The sequence below is a fragment of the Ctenopharyngodon idella genome, chromosome 7 (genome assembly GCF_019924925.1).
Source record: "Ctenopharyngodon idella isolate HZGC_01 chromosome 7, HZGC01, whole genome shotgun sequence".
Lineage (NCBI taxonomy): Eukaryota > Metazoa > Chordata > Actinopteri > Cypriniformes > Xenocyprididae > Ctenopharyngodon > Ctenopharyngodon idella.
This window is the reverse complement of record NC_067226.1, coordinates 3205795-3221758: the sequence shown is the minus strand read 5'-3', so window position 1 is coordinate 3221758 and position 15964 is coordinate 3205795. Positions and strand designations below refer to the sequence as shown.

General features: G+C 38.7%; 1 protein-coding gene across 1 annotated transcript in view; it reads right to left on the bottom strand.

Annotated features, from left to right (window-relative positions):
• si:ch73-211e3.1 (trithorax group protein osa) overlaps positions 1–14926 on the bottom strand; it is a 73919-nt gene extending 58993 nt beyond the window's left edge. The window contains exon 1 of the mRNA XM_051899615.1: positions 14572–14926. Coding sequence (XP_051755575.1) covers positions 14572–14619 — 48 coding nt within the window. The 5' untranslated portion in view covers positions 14620–14926. The remainder of the gene's footprint in view (positions 1–14571) is intronic.
• Between the last annotated feature and the right edge of the window lie 1038 nt (positions 14927–15964).

The window sequence follows — 15964 nt, the reverse complement described above, 5'->3', positions numbered from 1 at the left end:
TTCCACACCCGTAAGACCTTCGTTCATCTTTGGAACACAAATTAAGATATTTTTCATAAAATCCGAGAGCTCAGTGAGGCCTGCATTGCCAGCAAGATAATTAACAATTTCAATGCCCAGAAAGCTACTAAAGACTTATTTAAAACAGTTCATGTGACTACAGTTGTTCAATCTTAATGTTATGAAGCGACGAAAATACTTTTTGTGCGCCAAAAAACAAAATAACGACTTTACTCAACAATATCTAGTGATGGGCGATTTCAAAACACTGCTTCATGAAGCTTCGAAGCTTTACAAATCTTTTGTTTCGAATCAGTGGTTCGGAGCATGTATAAAACTGCCAAAGTCACGGCCCCCAGTGGTGAACCATTGAAATTTTGAAACACAAAAACGAAGCCTCGTTTACTGGAATCACGTGACTTTGCCACTCCGAACCACTGATTTGAAACAAAAGATTCGTAAAGCTTTGAAGCTTCATGAAGCAGTGTTTTGAAATCGCCCATCGCTACATATTGTTGAATAAAGTCACTGTTTTGTTTTTCTTTGGCGCACAAAAAGTATTCTTGTCCCTTCATAACGTTAAGGTTGAACCACTGTAGTCACATGAACTGTTTTAAATATGTCTTTAGTAGCTTTCTGGGCATCTGTTAGTGTTAATTGTCTTGCTGGCAATGCAGGCCTCACTGAGCCATCGGATTTTATCAAAAATATCTTAATTTGTGTTCCGAAGATGAACGAAGGTCTTACGGGTGTGGAACGACATGAGGGTGAGTAATTAATGACAGAATTTTCATTTTTGGGTGAACTAACCCTTTAAAAGCCATGTCCCAAGCACACGATTATAATGATGATCATTATAATTTTATGTTGCCTATATGACAGATTTGTGCTGCACATGTTGCACTTAACTGTATTTTCTGTTTTAAAGTGACTCCAATCATATTTCAAGCAATTTAAAACCATCATAGTGAACAATGCACATCTTAAGTGTCTCAGCTGAAGGAAATAATCCATTATTTATCGGCTTTAAAATATTGGCCAAATTTTCTTATTGGGCCGATAACGATAACATTAAAAATTAACATATATCGGCCAATACCCATATGGTGGCCAATATATTGTGTATCCCTAAAGAAATTAATACTTTATTCAGATACTAAATGCATTAAATGGGTCAAAAGTGACAGTGAAGTGACAAATTAGCATATTAGAATGATTTCTGAAGTATCACATGACACTGAAGACTGGAGTAATGACTGCTAAAAATTCAGCTTTGCCATCACAGGAATAAATTACATTTTAAAGTGTTACATTTATATTTAACAATATTACTTTTTTACTGTATTTTATAACCTTGGTGAGCATAAGACACATTAAACAACAACAACAAAAAAACAATCACTAACATTTTAAATGGTAGTGTACTGACTGATTTGGTCTAACCTAAAGGGACATAAACACTTGTTTTTGTTTATTATGCCAATTCAAATTTGAATCCTCAGAGAGGTTGTTGTGGATAGGACAGACATTTCTTTCTTCCCCTCACACACTCAACTAAAACTTTTTATCCCTTCATTTCTTTCAGAATATTTCCCTACCTTGACTGAACCTCTGGAAAAAAGCTGTCAATAAAGCCCCCCCATCCCTATGTTCAGACAGCTGTTTAGGTAGGATTAGATGATGCCCTGTCAAGCTGATGTAGCGGGAGCTTTACAGAGCTAATATCATTTACCCCCTTTTCCCATCATGTTTTCCCTATGCTGTCCTTTGACTGACCGATGATTGTTAGCGGTTGTCCTATTGAACAGATAAAGCAATATCTATTGCTAGTGCAGCAGAACAAGGTGCATAACTGTTGATGTTGCTCGCAGAATCCTTTCAAACCCCCCTGGAAAAATTATTTAAATCTCAGTGAGAGGGAGAGAGAGAGAGAAAGGGAGCAATAAGATTCCCTGGCTGCGTGGTAGCTGTGGAATTTTGGTCCTAACGGAGAGTAGCTCCAGCCTTCATAGCGCTGTTTGTTTTGGACATCTGAGCGAGGTAGAAATATGTTCCTCCTTTCCACCCACAGCTCTGTCGCAACAGCAAACAACCCCGTGCGGCACATTGAAACGCACCGCGAGACAGCCGCTACGCCACTTCAGAGAGCGTCGTCTCGCGCTCCAGCGGCGCGTTTTCACAGACACGCTGTTAGCGCGGATATGGCTCGACTCAAAGCCAATTACTCGGGGTGAATAAAGCCGACTATGAGGAGATAAGTGAGAGATAAGCTTTTTGTTTCCAACGAGGAAATTTCACCTGTATCAAGACAGATATTGATCTTACATTTGACAGCCAAGTGGTTGAAGTGATGCTCGTCTGCGGTCGCCTTCCCGAGCTGACACGTTTTTTTTTTTTTTTTTTTTTGGGCGTTCGGTTTTGACACAAATTATGGTAATGTTTACCGTAATGCAAATTATAAACTCTTTATGAGCAACACATCAAATTGATAGCAGATAAAAATCAAGTGCTGTCTCATTCCTAAAAAACTTGCAAAACACCGCCGCTGACTTTTAGCTACACTAATTTCTGAAGTGAGCACTATAACAAACGCACAAGAAATCCTCCACTTTGATGTCTCGCCCTATTTTGTGGTTTCGGCAGGGTCTTTAGCGATTTAATTCATCTCAGAGCTCTCCGGGGTTTAGGAAATCTGGGCCAAACAGTGATTGAAGCCATTAGAGCAAACCCTTCAAAAACACTTTAGGGTGTGCATGATAACATGAGATGAAGTAGAGGATGGAAAAATAAGAGGGAAAAAAGAGCATGAATGACTGACTGTCCTCTATTCACAACAGTCTGACCCCTTTAACCAAAAGGTGATTCGTTAGATGTTTATTTGGATTGTCTACATTGATGAACTCCTAGCATATTCAATAAAGCGTGTAATAGAAAACATGCAGTTATACGTGTTAGTGCACATAAAATCCAGAGCATTGGCAAACCCAGCTTTACCTAATGACCCAGCTCTCAATTACATCATCATCCGTTTGTAGGGCTCATGGGACGAGAGGTTAAGATACTTATAAAACCCCTCTAACCACAACCTGCAGTATATACAGACTAATACAAACACAATCAGATTTACGGTCCTTTTATCAGCCCAAGTAGGAATTCTTAGTTTGCTTCTGGAAACAAATGTTTTAATATTCTGGTAATGGCTGAAGAATGCAGGAGAGGGAAGAGAGTCAGACAAGTATGACTGATTTTTAAATGGTTTTTGTAGTGAATGATTCATTATCTCCCCCCCCCCCCCCCCCCCCCTCTCATTTTCACACACACATGTTCTTTCTTTCTCTCCCTCACTCTGTCTTTCCTGTCATAAGGAGACTCTATCGCTGGCATGCAATCACAGTGTGACATGAGCTTGCCCCTCCAACAAAATGAGCATCTCACGCTCTCAATTCCCATGTTCTCTAAAAATAACTAAACAGTGGAGGAAAAAAAAAACAAAAACACGAGCCACAGAGACATAGTGATATGTGTAGAGTTTCTCAAACAAATGATTCCAGCAATAAACAGTTTATCTACCATTGCTTTTGTTCTCTCTAGGATTTCCAGTGGTTTTGCATTCTACGCACATTGTAGCTATTTAAGCGAATGCAAAGTGTAATGTGGCCAAAACACTTGCGGTCTTTAAGACAATGGTCTCTACAACCTTTCTTGTCTGGTTTCTTGACACATGCAATCGATTTTTTTGGAAACCGCACACAGAACTTTGCAAAAAAAAAGGACAAAGATTTCCACAGAATTGGAATGCCATTTTCACAAAGATCTGCATATTCCCAAACTATTGTATGTTCTTTTCAATAATTCAGGTGTTGATTTTAATAAAATGTGTTATTTTCTGTGATTAATGTGGACTGTTTAAAAACAATTAATGGTGGACTTGTTTTTCCTCCCATTTCCCGAGGCTATGTGTTTTCCCCATGTTTACAATGTTTAAATCTATTCCACTCACTACCATTCAAACATTTGAGGTTGGTAAGTTTCTTATGCTCACCAAGGCTGCATTTATTTGATACAAAACACAGTAAACTGTTATATTGCAAAATATTACTGCAGTTTAAAGTAAGTTTTCAGCCATCACTCCAGTCTTCAGTGTCACATGATCCTTCAGAAATCATTCTAATACACTGATTTGGTGATTCTTTGATCAATAGAAAGTTCAAGAACAGCATTTGTTTGAAATAGAAATCTTTACTGTCACATTTGATCACTTTAATGCATCCTTGCTTAATAAAAGTGTCCATTTCTTTAAAACAAAAAGCAGTTTTAACAGATTTCATCTGGACCTTGCAATTCTATCATCTCATGGTCTCATACACTTCTTATGGACAGACAGAAAACAAAACACACAAAAACCATTTACATATGCTGATGCACTAATAGTCTATGCTGGATTCTCATCACACCTCTTTACTTAATTACACTGAGATGCAATGGAGAGGTGTGACACAGAAAGACCAGGCATTTATCATTAAGTTTAGCCTTCTGAGAGGCTTCAAGCTGACACTAAAATGAAAAGGCAATTATGTTTAAATTGAACAGAGTGAATGGAGAGTTATTAATCACTTATATCAATTACGGAGACGCCACCCTTCTACTGGCTGGGGTCACCAGGGTCAAGAAGATCATGCTCTGTGGATGAAGATGGCTGGAGACACCTGTATGTGTATGTAACCCGAGTCACTGGGCAAACCACAGCCTACCGTGGTAAAACATTATGTCTGGATCAAGTTACTCAATGAACCCTTCACCACAATCTGTTACTATGGGCTTGCAAATGGACACCTGTGTTCCAGAATGGGCCCATTACTGCCATAGTGGCACTCTCGCTGACCTGTAGCACATACAGACAAAAAAATGACGGATTAAATAATAAAAGGAAGGAGGGAAATAAAGAAAAGAGAAAATATATGTAGGTGTATTTGATGAAGGCTATAGAGGAACAATGAAAAAACCTAGAAAAAGTAGGTGTCTATCCATCTTTACAAAAAGCAAGTACATGAAAGTGGCAAGCACACACACTTTTGATCAAACGTAGACACACACACACACACACACACACACACATGCGCGCGCTCTGTTAATGGATGACACAAGGGAGGAGGGAGTGACCTAGAATACCACTTGCAGACAAGACAACAACGAAACAATGCAGAAGACAGCCCATAATACTCACTAAATTAATGCAGTTACCAGATAGATTGTTACCAAGATCACGATCGCACGGTCATAGATCATTTTAATTCCACATACATTACTTTGTTTCTTTCACTGAGAACACACATAGATAAAAATGTCTTATGTGTATGAATAAATAAAATCCTTCCCCTACCATCTCCACTAATTAATAATTTACACCCTATTCCATTTGTATCCCTTAGAAAGAAGTAGAAAAAAAGATCGCACTTGTGAAAAGCTGCCAAGGTTACTACGACAACTGCTTCTGGGAATGAGTGCATTGTGAAGTGCCAGGAATTCTGGGTATTTTTACTTTGGACCGCAGATGAAAGCGCAGCCATTCGCGTGCGTTCTAGTGGGCATGATCACTGTTTTGCAGGACCATTCATCAAGGTGTAACGTAGTGACACGTTCAAACGAGAAACATTTACTTGTCCTTTTGTTGCAACATGGTTTCTTTGAAGTCTTGTATGAGTCTCAGTACTGATTAATCTTCAGACACATCTGTGTTCAGCTGCACTCTTGGAAAAACTTTTAACAACCATCAGTTTTTACATTTCTCTAAAAGTCAACATGAAATCAAAGTTGATTTTCTTTTTTTTTTTTTTTTGAAACATGTTTCTGGTCTCCTTTTCAGATGACAACACCAAGCTCTTGAATTTTCCAATCCTTCATTTTTTAGCTCATTGAGTATCCCGTTTCACTCAGAAATATTTCACATTATGTGAAGTGACATGGATTGCATTTGTAGTGTCATGTTGACTTAAGCCCGATGCATACTGTACCGTCAGTACTTTGACGTTGGGGAATCATGAATCTTTGATCGCGAGTGTGATCATCAATAGTGAATTAATGGTCTTTTGATGAATCTTAGCCTCTGACAAAGTTCTGACAGTGTCCGAAAATTTAGGTTGCACTCCTAATACAGCTCATGTGCAATGAAGAACCAATAGGGCTGATGAATTTTGATGAGTTTTTTCTGTGTACACACACTGGCTGTTGAAAGTCCTGCTGCGCCACAGAGTTTTCCACTAAATATTTGTCCCAAATCATTGTTAATGTACATAATGACTTCACCCTAGGCTAGAAGATTGCCTGTTGTGCATTCATTAAATGCACAACAGCTTGAATAAAGTCTCTGTTTTTGCCTGTTTGGTGATTATATTCACTACGTTTTAAACCTGAGAACGCAAGTACAGAATGACTCGTCCGGTGTGTGTATGAGTTGTCTTGCATCACAGTGTTTTTTGTCCAGTGTGTGGGACCGGCATTTTGTCAATGCTGAATCATGGCTAGATATCTTGGCTACAATTTATCATACAGGCATGAAGCACTGTAAACGTTGTTTATCTCTTTGAGATTAAAAAGCTGGTACAAAAATGTACAAAAGCTGTCACTGAGGCAGTATCCTATCAAAAGGTACACCTTTGTACCTAAAGAGTGCATATTAGTACCTCAAAGATACATGATAGAGCTTTTCACACTTGAAATAGTTAACCCTAGGTCATTCTAAACCCTGTGTAAATGTAATCCTGGGTTATCTTGCTTCACGTTTCATACTGCTCATAATTTACCCGGGGTTAAAAATTTATCCTGGGTATTCATAAGCTGACGTTTCACATTGTACATTCCTAAACCCTGGGTTAACATTCTTATTTGCATATTTGTGGCGTCAGTGTCACTGATTGGATAAATGCAAACACGACCTGTTAACATAGCTCTAGCATTGCGCATCCTCATATTGCCGACTGTATTGAGTTTATAGTGAATGGACATTTCAGACTATAAAAGGTAAGAATGAAACAGTCTCTTCTTCACTCAAATTGTCACATTTTCTGTCAGCATTTGATATTTTTCCTCTCAAATGCTGAATTTACTGTTTATATACAACACGCAGTGTTTCCGTGACTGTCCAAAGCATTGTTTCACACTGTACAAATTATGGCACTACAATGCAGGGTTAACTCCACTCCAGAGCAGGGTTTAATAACCCCGGGTAAAAAGTGGTGCCAACCCCGCTTTTGAATTACAAGTGTGAAATGTTCCTTTACCCGGGGTTAAAAGCAGTGTTTAGAATGACAGTAACCCAGGGTGTGAAAAGCCCTATTGGTACCAGAAGTGTACATGGGTCAATGACATGATGGGTCATTTATTTGTCCAAAGGCTTTAATAATAATAAAAAACAAAGATATGACATCCAAAGTATATAAGGTAGTACAACTAGATCTCTTTTATTGAATCCAAAAGGTTTTAATTATATTTTGCTACATATAAAGATATTTTAAAGTTTTTGAAGTATCAAAAGGTCATTAGGTTTAATGTATATATTTTTTATCAACATAGTGCAAAATGGTATTAAAATTATGAAGTCGTCGCTTTGTTATGAGAAAGAATGTCTGGAAAAATGAATTTCATTGATGTCATTCAGAGTAACCAATATAAAGGGACCATTTTGGATCAAGTCATGCGGTCAGTATCATGTGACAGGTTGTGAAATCATTCAGACACCTGCAAAGGACCACATAATTGTGAAGCAAAGTAACTAACTATTTGAAAAATTCATGTTTTCACTTGCTCCTGAAACATCAGGGCCCTCATTTATCAACAGTGCTTAGAAAAGGTTCTATATTTTGTCCTACGAATGAAATTTAGAATGTGCCTAAGTACAAGAAAATCCGTATTTATCAAATGTGTGCACGCAGTTCTTACGCACATGAGTAAGCAATCATTGTTGATAAATCCCACATGTGCGTAAGTACCATGCTCGTTCACGGTCATTAGCATTATGAAACGCCTCCAATGAACCATATATGGTGACAACACTTCCCTTTAAAAATCACGTGATTGTATTTTTTCCTCACCGCAATAATGACAAAGAGAGCACTCTGTGCTCTCGCCAAGCAGATCAGCACAATCTTGGAAAACGCGCTCTCTGCGGAGCGCATTGTTTGCCAAGTCTTCCAATAACGCAAGATAAGCCATTGCACTGAGACAAACATTTTTCACAGCCATCTTTTATAGGGTTTGACACCAATTACGCATTGTGTTTAAAACTAGACAAATTATAAATTGAGTGTTTTATAATTAAAAGAAACACAGGACATGTGGATTGCTTAATGCATACTGTGACACTGTTAAATGCTTTTTATGTGTAGTGTCGTTATTCTACCACTAGATTCTCTGCGTAAGCATGCTCAGAGGTGTGCTTTTATTTACACACATTTCTACATATAAGTACAAGTTGGTGAATCCCACACTTTGCGTGAAACTGTTCTTACGCACTCATTACGCACAAATCTGTCCATACGCACCGTTGATAAATGAGGGCCCTGGTCATTCGGTACAACCGCTAATAAAACATGGAAAGTGTTGTAATATTTTAAAAACTTGTACTAAATATAAAATGTTTAATTGTCCTTTTGCTTGCTAGCTAGATAGCTAGCTAGATATCAGCCTGTCAGCACTGTTCGAAAATATCGTCATTCGGTATAACCAAAAGTGTCATTTGGTAAAACCGAATGACTTTTTTGGTGACAAATTTTGTCCATCTTGTAAAAAATGACAAAAGCAGTGTTAATTGATTATAAAAACCACATAATCTCATTGTTAACACTTAATAAAACTTCAAAATTAATCATATCCCCATTATGTTTTTTATACACTTTTAAAAACCTTATTTGTCACTGACCCACATATTAATACCTAAATGGTACATATTAGAACCTTTTGAAAGAGTACCGCCCCAATGACAGCTTTTGTACCTTTTTTTTCTGAGTGTGAATAGACAGTCGGATACATAGATTAGATAGTCGATTGTAGATTAGAAAATCTGGCCAGCACAAAATGGAAACAGTTGAAACATGGCTAATCAATCAAGTGCTGAGCAGTGAACATACTCAAACACATTACAGACATTTGGAGCTGCTCTTTCTGTCACTCATTCAATTACTGTCGTATTGCCCTTCAGCAGTCGACACACTTTCTGCAATGATATTCTGAGAATGCTTTCTGGAATGTTCAATATACTCACTTGTCTGTCTGATCAAAGAACGGTTGCAGTTAATTTCATCACTGTTAGCGACTTATAGGGCTTATAGTGGAAGGTAAAACAAACTGTATCTCATCTACCCTGAGCACATGCCTACATTCTCCAAAAGGAGCCACAGGTTCATTACAGTCTGAGTGTGTAATGATGATGCAAGCGGGAAGCCACTGCTGGTGCCGAACAAAGACCTGTATTCCATGCGGTGAGACTATAGACAGACAGTGTTGCAACAGTCTAATAATGAGAGGAGAAGAGAGGGAATCAGGCGGTCTTGAATGATCTTCTATGTTGACTATTAAATTAGCCATGCAAATCAGGTGTGCTGCTAAGGTCTATGAAACTAAGAGATACACACAAAGAAAGGGAGAGAGACAAAACGGAATGCTAAACATAAACACCAACACAGCTTAACCACAGCAACTGTCCTGTTCCCCCAGAGCAATACAAATAATCAGAACAAACTGTATCCAAGCAAATTTGTAGGCATGATGTGATTCAGTGGGTATGTGGAGATTTCCATTTCTCATTGTTTTGTTTTGCTTTTCCCCTTCTCTTTTTCACACGTGACCTTCCCTTTTTCATTTAAATGCTCCACTCTGGAGAATATGTTGCATGCTCTACAAACTAAAATGCTACTGAACTTAAAGTCATGATTAAAAACAGATGTAGTGGCAGATCTTTTCTTCCGTATTGTGACAGACATCCAAGTGTAGTGGATTATCGAAACAATGTAGCATGGGGACTTCTATTCATTGGTTGTTAACTGGAAGGAGGCAGAGCTGACTGTAAGCTTGCAGATGACTGTATGGAAGTGGAGGATGACATTAGCTTCTTAAATGGTTGTAAATTTTGTGAAAAATGCATCTACAAGGACAGTATTTATAAAACAAGTCGTCTTGGGCTATACCATGCTGAAAAACTTATTCCAACCTAAGATGGTTTGCTTAAACTTGGTTAAAAGCTGCTTTCTGTTTGAAATCTCTTTAAAACCATGCAGGCTGGGAAACCAGCAAATCAGCTTAGGTTGATTTCAGTTGTTTTTTCTAGTTTACATCCTAACTTCAATCTACAAGTTCAAATGACCCCTTTTCCTGGTGTCAAGTAAAACTAGCATAAGAATTGAATTGGGGAACTTTTAATTTTTAAAATTTAGAACATTTTAGCCTAATTCACCCTCAATTAACAAGCAATACCTTGAGAAGGAGAACAACTCCACTCAGAGGTCTGGAATCAGTCATAAATTTCCCACATGTATGCACAGAAACAGAAACTTGGCGGAGGTTGTTCCCAAATCGGTGTGTGGAGAGTAAGCAACTTTTTAAAGCATTTCAGCTGCTGATGCAGCTAAAATGAGGCTCCAAATGAATGATGTTCCTTTGGGCACTCGAGCCATAACAGATGCCGGGTTCACAGGGGGCTTTACAGTAGTTGATTGTCAGAGATAAAGTAAGCAGTCTCTATCTTTATAGCCCTCACGTCCTCTGACGTTTTCTCCAGAGGCAGCATATGTTTCCTTGTTGTTAAGCTCTGCTTCTCTGATTCATTCAATAATTGATTAATCAGATTATTGATTCATCAATGTATGTGTAAGCATGGGCTTACACATATAGACTTCACTGCTGTGCCACTGATTTCGCATTCATTTCTTAGAAAAATCAGGTGCTTGTAAGCTTTCCTCCATGTGTCAGAGAGACGCAGGGGTTTCCAGAGAGAGTCACTTAAAGCTGACAAAGCTCTGAGGTGAGTGTTCTTCAGTCTAGTACTTCTGACTGAGTTTTTGTGCAAAGTGTTGGAAAGAGGAAAAGAACTTACTCAACCAAATATTCTGTATGTGCTCCTGTTTGTTTTTCATCCCTAGGCAACACTGTTATTTCCTGGTGAGGTCTTGCCTGATCACAGTGACGCAGTTTTTCTCTCCTTTCCTCACCTTAACTCGCTCTCTCTGTCCTTCTCGCCAACTGACGTTAAATCAGGAAGCCAGAGCGATAGCAGAAACACATGAGGGTTTCCCTTCACGGGCCAACAGCCTATGCGTTTTTTTCTCTCATTCTCGTTTTCTCAGTTCCCTTTCTTTACAAAGCGTCAATACCAAAGAACTGCTCTGGAACTGACCGGGTTTCTCTGAATATGTCTAAAAATGCTTAGAATGTACATACAAGGGTAAACAGGACTAAAGATGCTGGAAAAAGACGCTCTATGAATGAATCTAAGATGTTTGTCTTATTATATATGACTAATGTGGACAATTTGATCGATTAAATATGTATCTACTTATGAAAAGGTGTTTGTTTATAGACCACAAACTAGGTGTGCATCTTAAATGTATCCCAGAAGAAGATGCTTCCAGACTTAAATCAGATGCTTTGAAGCTGAGAAAAGAACCCTCATGACAATTATTTATAGCTAATTTACATTATGGCAAATTGGTAGCTAATTTGTACGAATTTGTACAATTTCATTTTGTATGTTTTCATACGATCTGCTTACTGACAGGTTTACGGGTGGGTCTTTAAAAAGGTGTACGAGTATGCCAACTCTTAAAATAGTTATGTTTTCTCATGAGATTGAGTTGGGAAGACACAATTACAAGTATTTTTATGATTAATTATTGACATCACTTCCAAGTACTCAGGTACTCACGTCCATCCTGAGCATAAACACTCGTGAAAATGAGGAAGAACCTAGGACAGCCCAACCTTTCTCTCTTCTTCTTTGTCTAGATCAGAATCCCTTCAACACTCTGCTATCTCTATCTCTCCCTCCCATCCTTATCTGTCTCCTCGATCCACCATATGGTTCTCTCTGCAAATCAGCACAATTTCATCCTTGTCTCCTCACGAAGGAAAAACGAGTCACTCAAGGTGATGCACTGAGAACGATTCTTAGTTAGCGCGGGAAAATGACAGAGCGATTGTTTGTGGTATGAGGGTGTGCTGAATCTCGCTCTTTGAAGACTGCTTTTGAACTCGCAAACATCGTCTCTCTACAAAAGAAAAAACCCCTCAGAGTTAAATTCCTTCGCACAAGCCCTGACTCAGTGATCTCATCCTAGAAACGTCGGTAAGATAAAAGTTGGATGTGTTGTTTTAAACTTTCACCTAACTTTGAGGTGAGATCCAAGTGTATTCACGAGCGCTGCTCGCATTACAGTGAACCGCTCTGTGCGTGCACGAGATCTGAAGACTAGCGCGCGCATTCCACTCCGGCCCTTTTATTCATCCGTCAACAGCAGCTTCAAAGCGCACTGACTCATTTGGCCACAGATCAGTTCAAATCGAGTGGAGCAGAAAGATCCGGTGCGGGAAATCTACAACTGTGATATTTGTTTTCAGAAAAACAACTAGCTTAACTCAGAAAAGCTCCGAATTTTAACATTTTTAATACGATATAGGCTAAATATAGTTATTATATAACACATATAGCTTATTTTTTTATTTAAAATTATATTCATTATTATTTTAATAATTTATATTTAATAATAATATATAGGCTAACAATTAGAAAAATGAGCTATTATGACGTCAACAAACATTTTGCAAAAATTACCGATATAGGCCAACTGTAAACCACAACTGCATTGGATTATGTTATTAATAATCATATGCAATTTTATTATTTGTGACAATTAAGTCACATCACGCTTGTCAAATGTTACAGAGAACGATCCCTACAGAGGAAACTCCCTGTTGAACTAAAGGGAAACTTATGAGACTGACAATCTGGGACTGTCCAGCGGGGGTAAACATGCCGTATCTGTGGAAATACAATAATAGCTTTCGGAAATGTGTTTGGGCAAATCCATGACAAAGCGAAGGGGAGCAGCGCGTAAATCAGGCTCGTCATTGAACGTTCTCCTTTATAGTTTATTGATCGACAAGAAACTGAATTACATGCGATCTCAAGCGTGTTCTAAAACAGACAGACATACAGACACCTTGCTGTTATTTATATGAAAAGCAGTGATATATGCTGCCTTCTAGTCTCTTATTCTGAGAGTGAACGAGCCCTCCGCCACCTTTATAATCCCATTACGTATTCTGCTATAGCTCGGCTTAATCCTGAACACACTGGCAGTCCTGTCCCGCATTTCATCCACCGTCTGTCTCTCTTATCTCTCAGCAATCCACATTAACTGTTAAACACTAGGCTTAAACGCAGCCGCAATTCCGACAGTGAAAACTCACATTATCGCTCATTTTGAGATGATTTACACAGCGTCTGCAGCCCCAGAGCCGCGCTCTCGTCCAAGTCCCCAGTTTTCAGTCTTTTGTTAGCGAGCGCAGCCCCGCTGGGTGTCTGATAAATGCCATTTCATTCCAACAAGCAGACCACATGCTGCTTTAACAGTGTGGGGCTTTTACCTCTCTGACTCCACATTGCCTTCAGCCGTATGTATGAAAACAAAGGTTTTATCAATCGTCAAGTTGCCTTACATGCATCGATAAAGCAAGCCACCCGTTTAAATGACTGTGCTGATAGGATCTCTAGTCGCTCTTAACCTGCTATTTTTCTGAATTAGAGGTCGTCATAGCAGTTATGGCAAGCATTTCAACTAACTAGTATCTATTATTTATATTACTAGTGCATAAAGTAATCAAATTGATCTCTTCATTAGCTAAGTAGCCGACTTATTCCAATAATGACTGGAATCTATTCAATTAGTCACTAGTATTTGCTCTGCCTGCTAGTCACTAGCCTATCCCAATCGTGACAAATAACCATTCCATTGCTAATAGTAACAAACTGCACATGTTTGCCTAAAAGTAGTAGTTTTATTTGTATATAGCAGCAGTATATTTGGTAGCCTACTGATTTAAAAGACATGCTAGTACCTCGTCTTCTATCTGGCTCAGTTGCTACACATTATCTCTTTTGTTACAATAGCTTTCATGAGTAAGTTGTCATGACTAGTCAGAATGGCTGCTTTTAAGATTCAACAAAAATACTAGCAAAATCAATTTAGTAAATGGAGCTTCCTCGGACTGTGTGCGTAAATGCGTGAGACATCGCCAGTTAATCTTTGATGCAGTCTTCAAGCTTGTCATCTAATCTCTGTCTGCCCCATCTAACACACACAAAACCCCGGGATTTCTCCACTCAAGTTTCCAAACTTCACTGTGGAACTCGAGCATAACAGTAGGAGTGTTACAGTTTAAAAAGCACTGCTGCGTAAAAAGCTAGTGTTTGGATGTGACACATAAGTGACACATAAGCAGGGTAGTTGTAAACACCAAATTATCGTAACATTAGAGCGAGCCACCATTCAAAGCAATCCAATAATATGAAACTCATAAACTCACTAATGGGTCCATGCGAGGTGAGTCTAGCCGCTGGGAGACCAGAAGCATCTTGGAGTGCGGGTAAACCACGTAGCCACTGTTAAATCCACTTTGTTTCAGTATGTGTAAACTGTCTTACAAAGAAAAGCCTGATTGGGAATCTACTAAAATATGGTTAATATAAGTCTGGAAACTTTGCTATCGCCCAGTTGTGTGTGCGATAAGTAACTAGGAATGATGACTGTGTCCAAATGAAAGCTAATCTGACATTCCGTTCAAGCGCCAGTCATGTTGATTCTCTTGAACAGGGACTAATAACACAAACGTCTGTATCAGCTCTCGCTCTACACGGCCACTTACGATCAGAGAGCTCTGTATCTTCCTGACTGGTGGGCGGAGTCAGCCCGTCCATAGGACGCTCCTCTGCGCGATGTCACAGAGGAGGAGACGCAGATGTTCCACTTGCCGTCTGCACTTAAAGGGACATTACGTCCCTCCACGGCGATTCTGATTGGCGACTCTGTGCACTAGTTCACACGCTTATGGGCTTTTCACAATAGTGCCTGGGGATTTTGATTCATCCCTGCGACTCAAATCTTTTAAATCCGCTCACCAAAAAAATCGTTCTGTAGGTTATAGCGAGGGTCTTTTTGTGTGTTATGATTGAGTCACTGAACAATTCATTCAATCGAATTGTAAAATAAATAGCCTAGATCTGGGGTGCCCAATCCTGTTCCTGGAGATCTACCTTCCTGCAAAGTTCAGCTCCAACCCTAATCAACTTAGGTAAAAGTAATCTATAAGTTGTCACCTTATTTGTGGAATGTAAGGGATTATGTTAAAGGATTAGTTCACCCCAAAATGAAATTTCTGTCATTAAAGGGTTAGTTCACCCAAAAATGAAAATAATGTCATTTATTACTCACCCTCATGTCATTCTACACCCGTAAGACCTTCGTTCATCTTCGGAACACAAATTAAGATATTTTTGATTAAATCCGATGGCTCAGTGAGGCCTGCATAGACATGGTACTTCCTCTAGATCCATAAAGGTACTGAAAACATATTTAAAAAAGTTCATGTGAGTTCTGTGGTTCTACCTTAATATTATAAAGCAACGAGAATATTTTTGTGCGCCGAAGAAGAAAAAAAAAAAAAAAGACGACTTTTTAACAATATTTAGTGATGGCCGATTTCAAAACACTGCTCCGGAGCATTATGAATCTTTTGAGTCGAATTAGTGATTCGGATCGCGTGTCAAACCACCAAACTGCTGAAATCAAACCACTGATTCGATTTGTAAAGCTCTGAAGCTTCATAAAGCTGTGTTTTGAAATCGGCCATCATTAGATATTGTTAAAAAGTTTTTTTGTTTTTTTGGCGCACAAAAAAATATTCTTACCGCTTTATAATA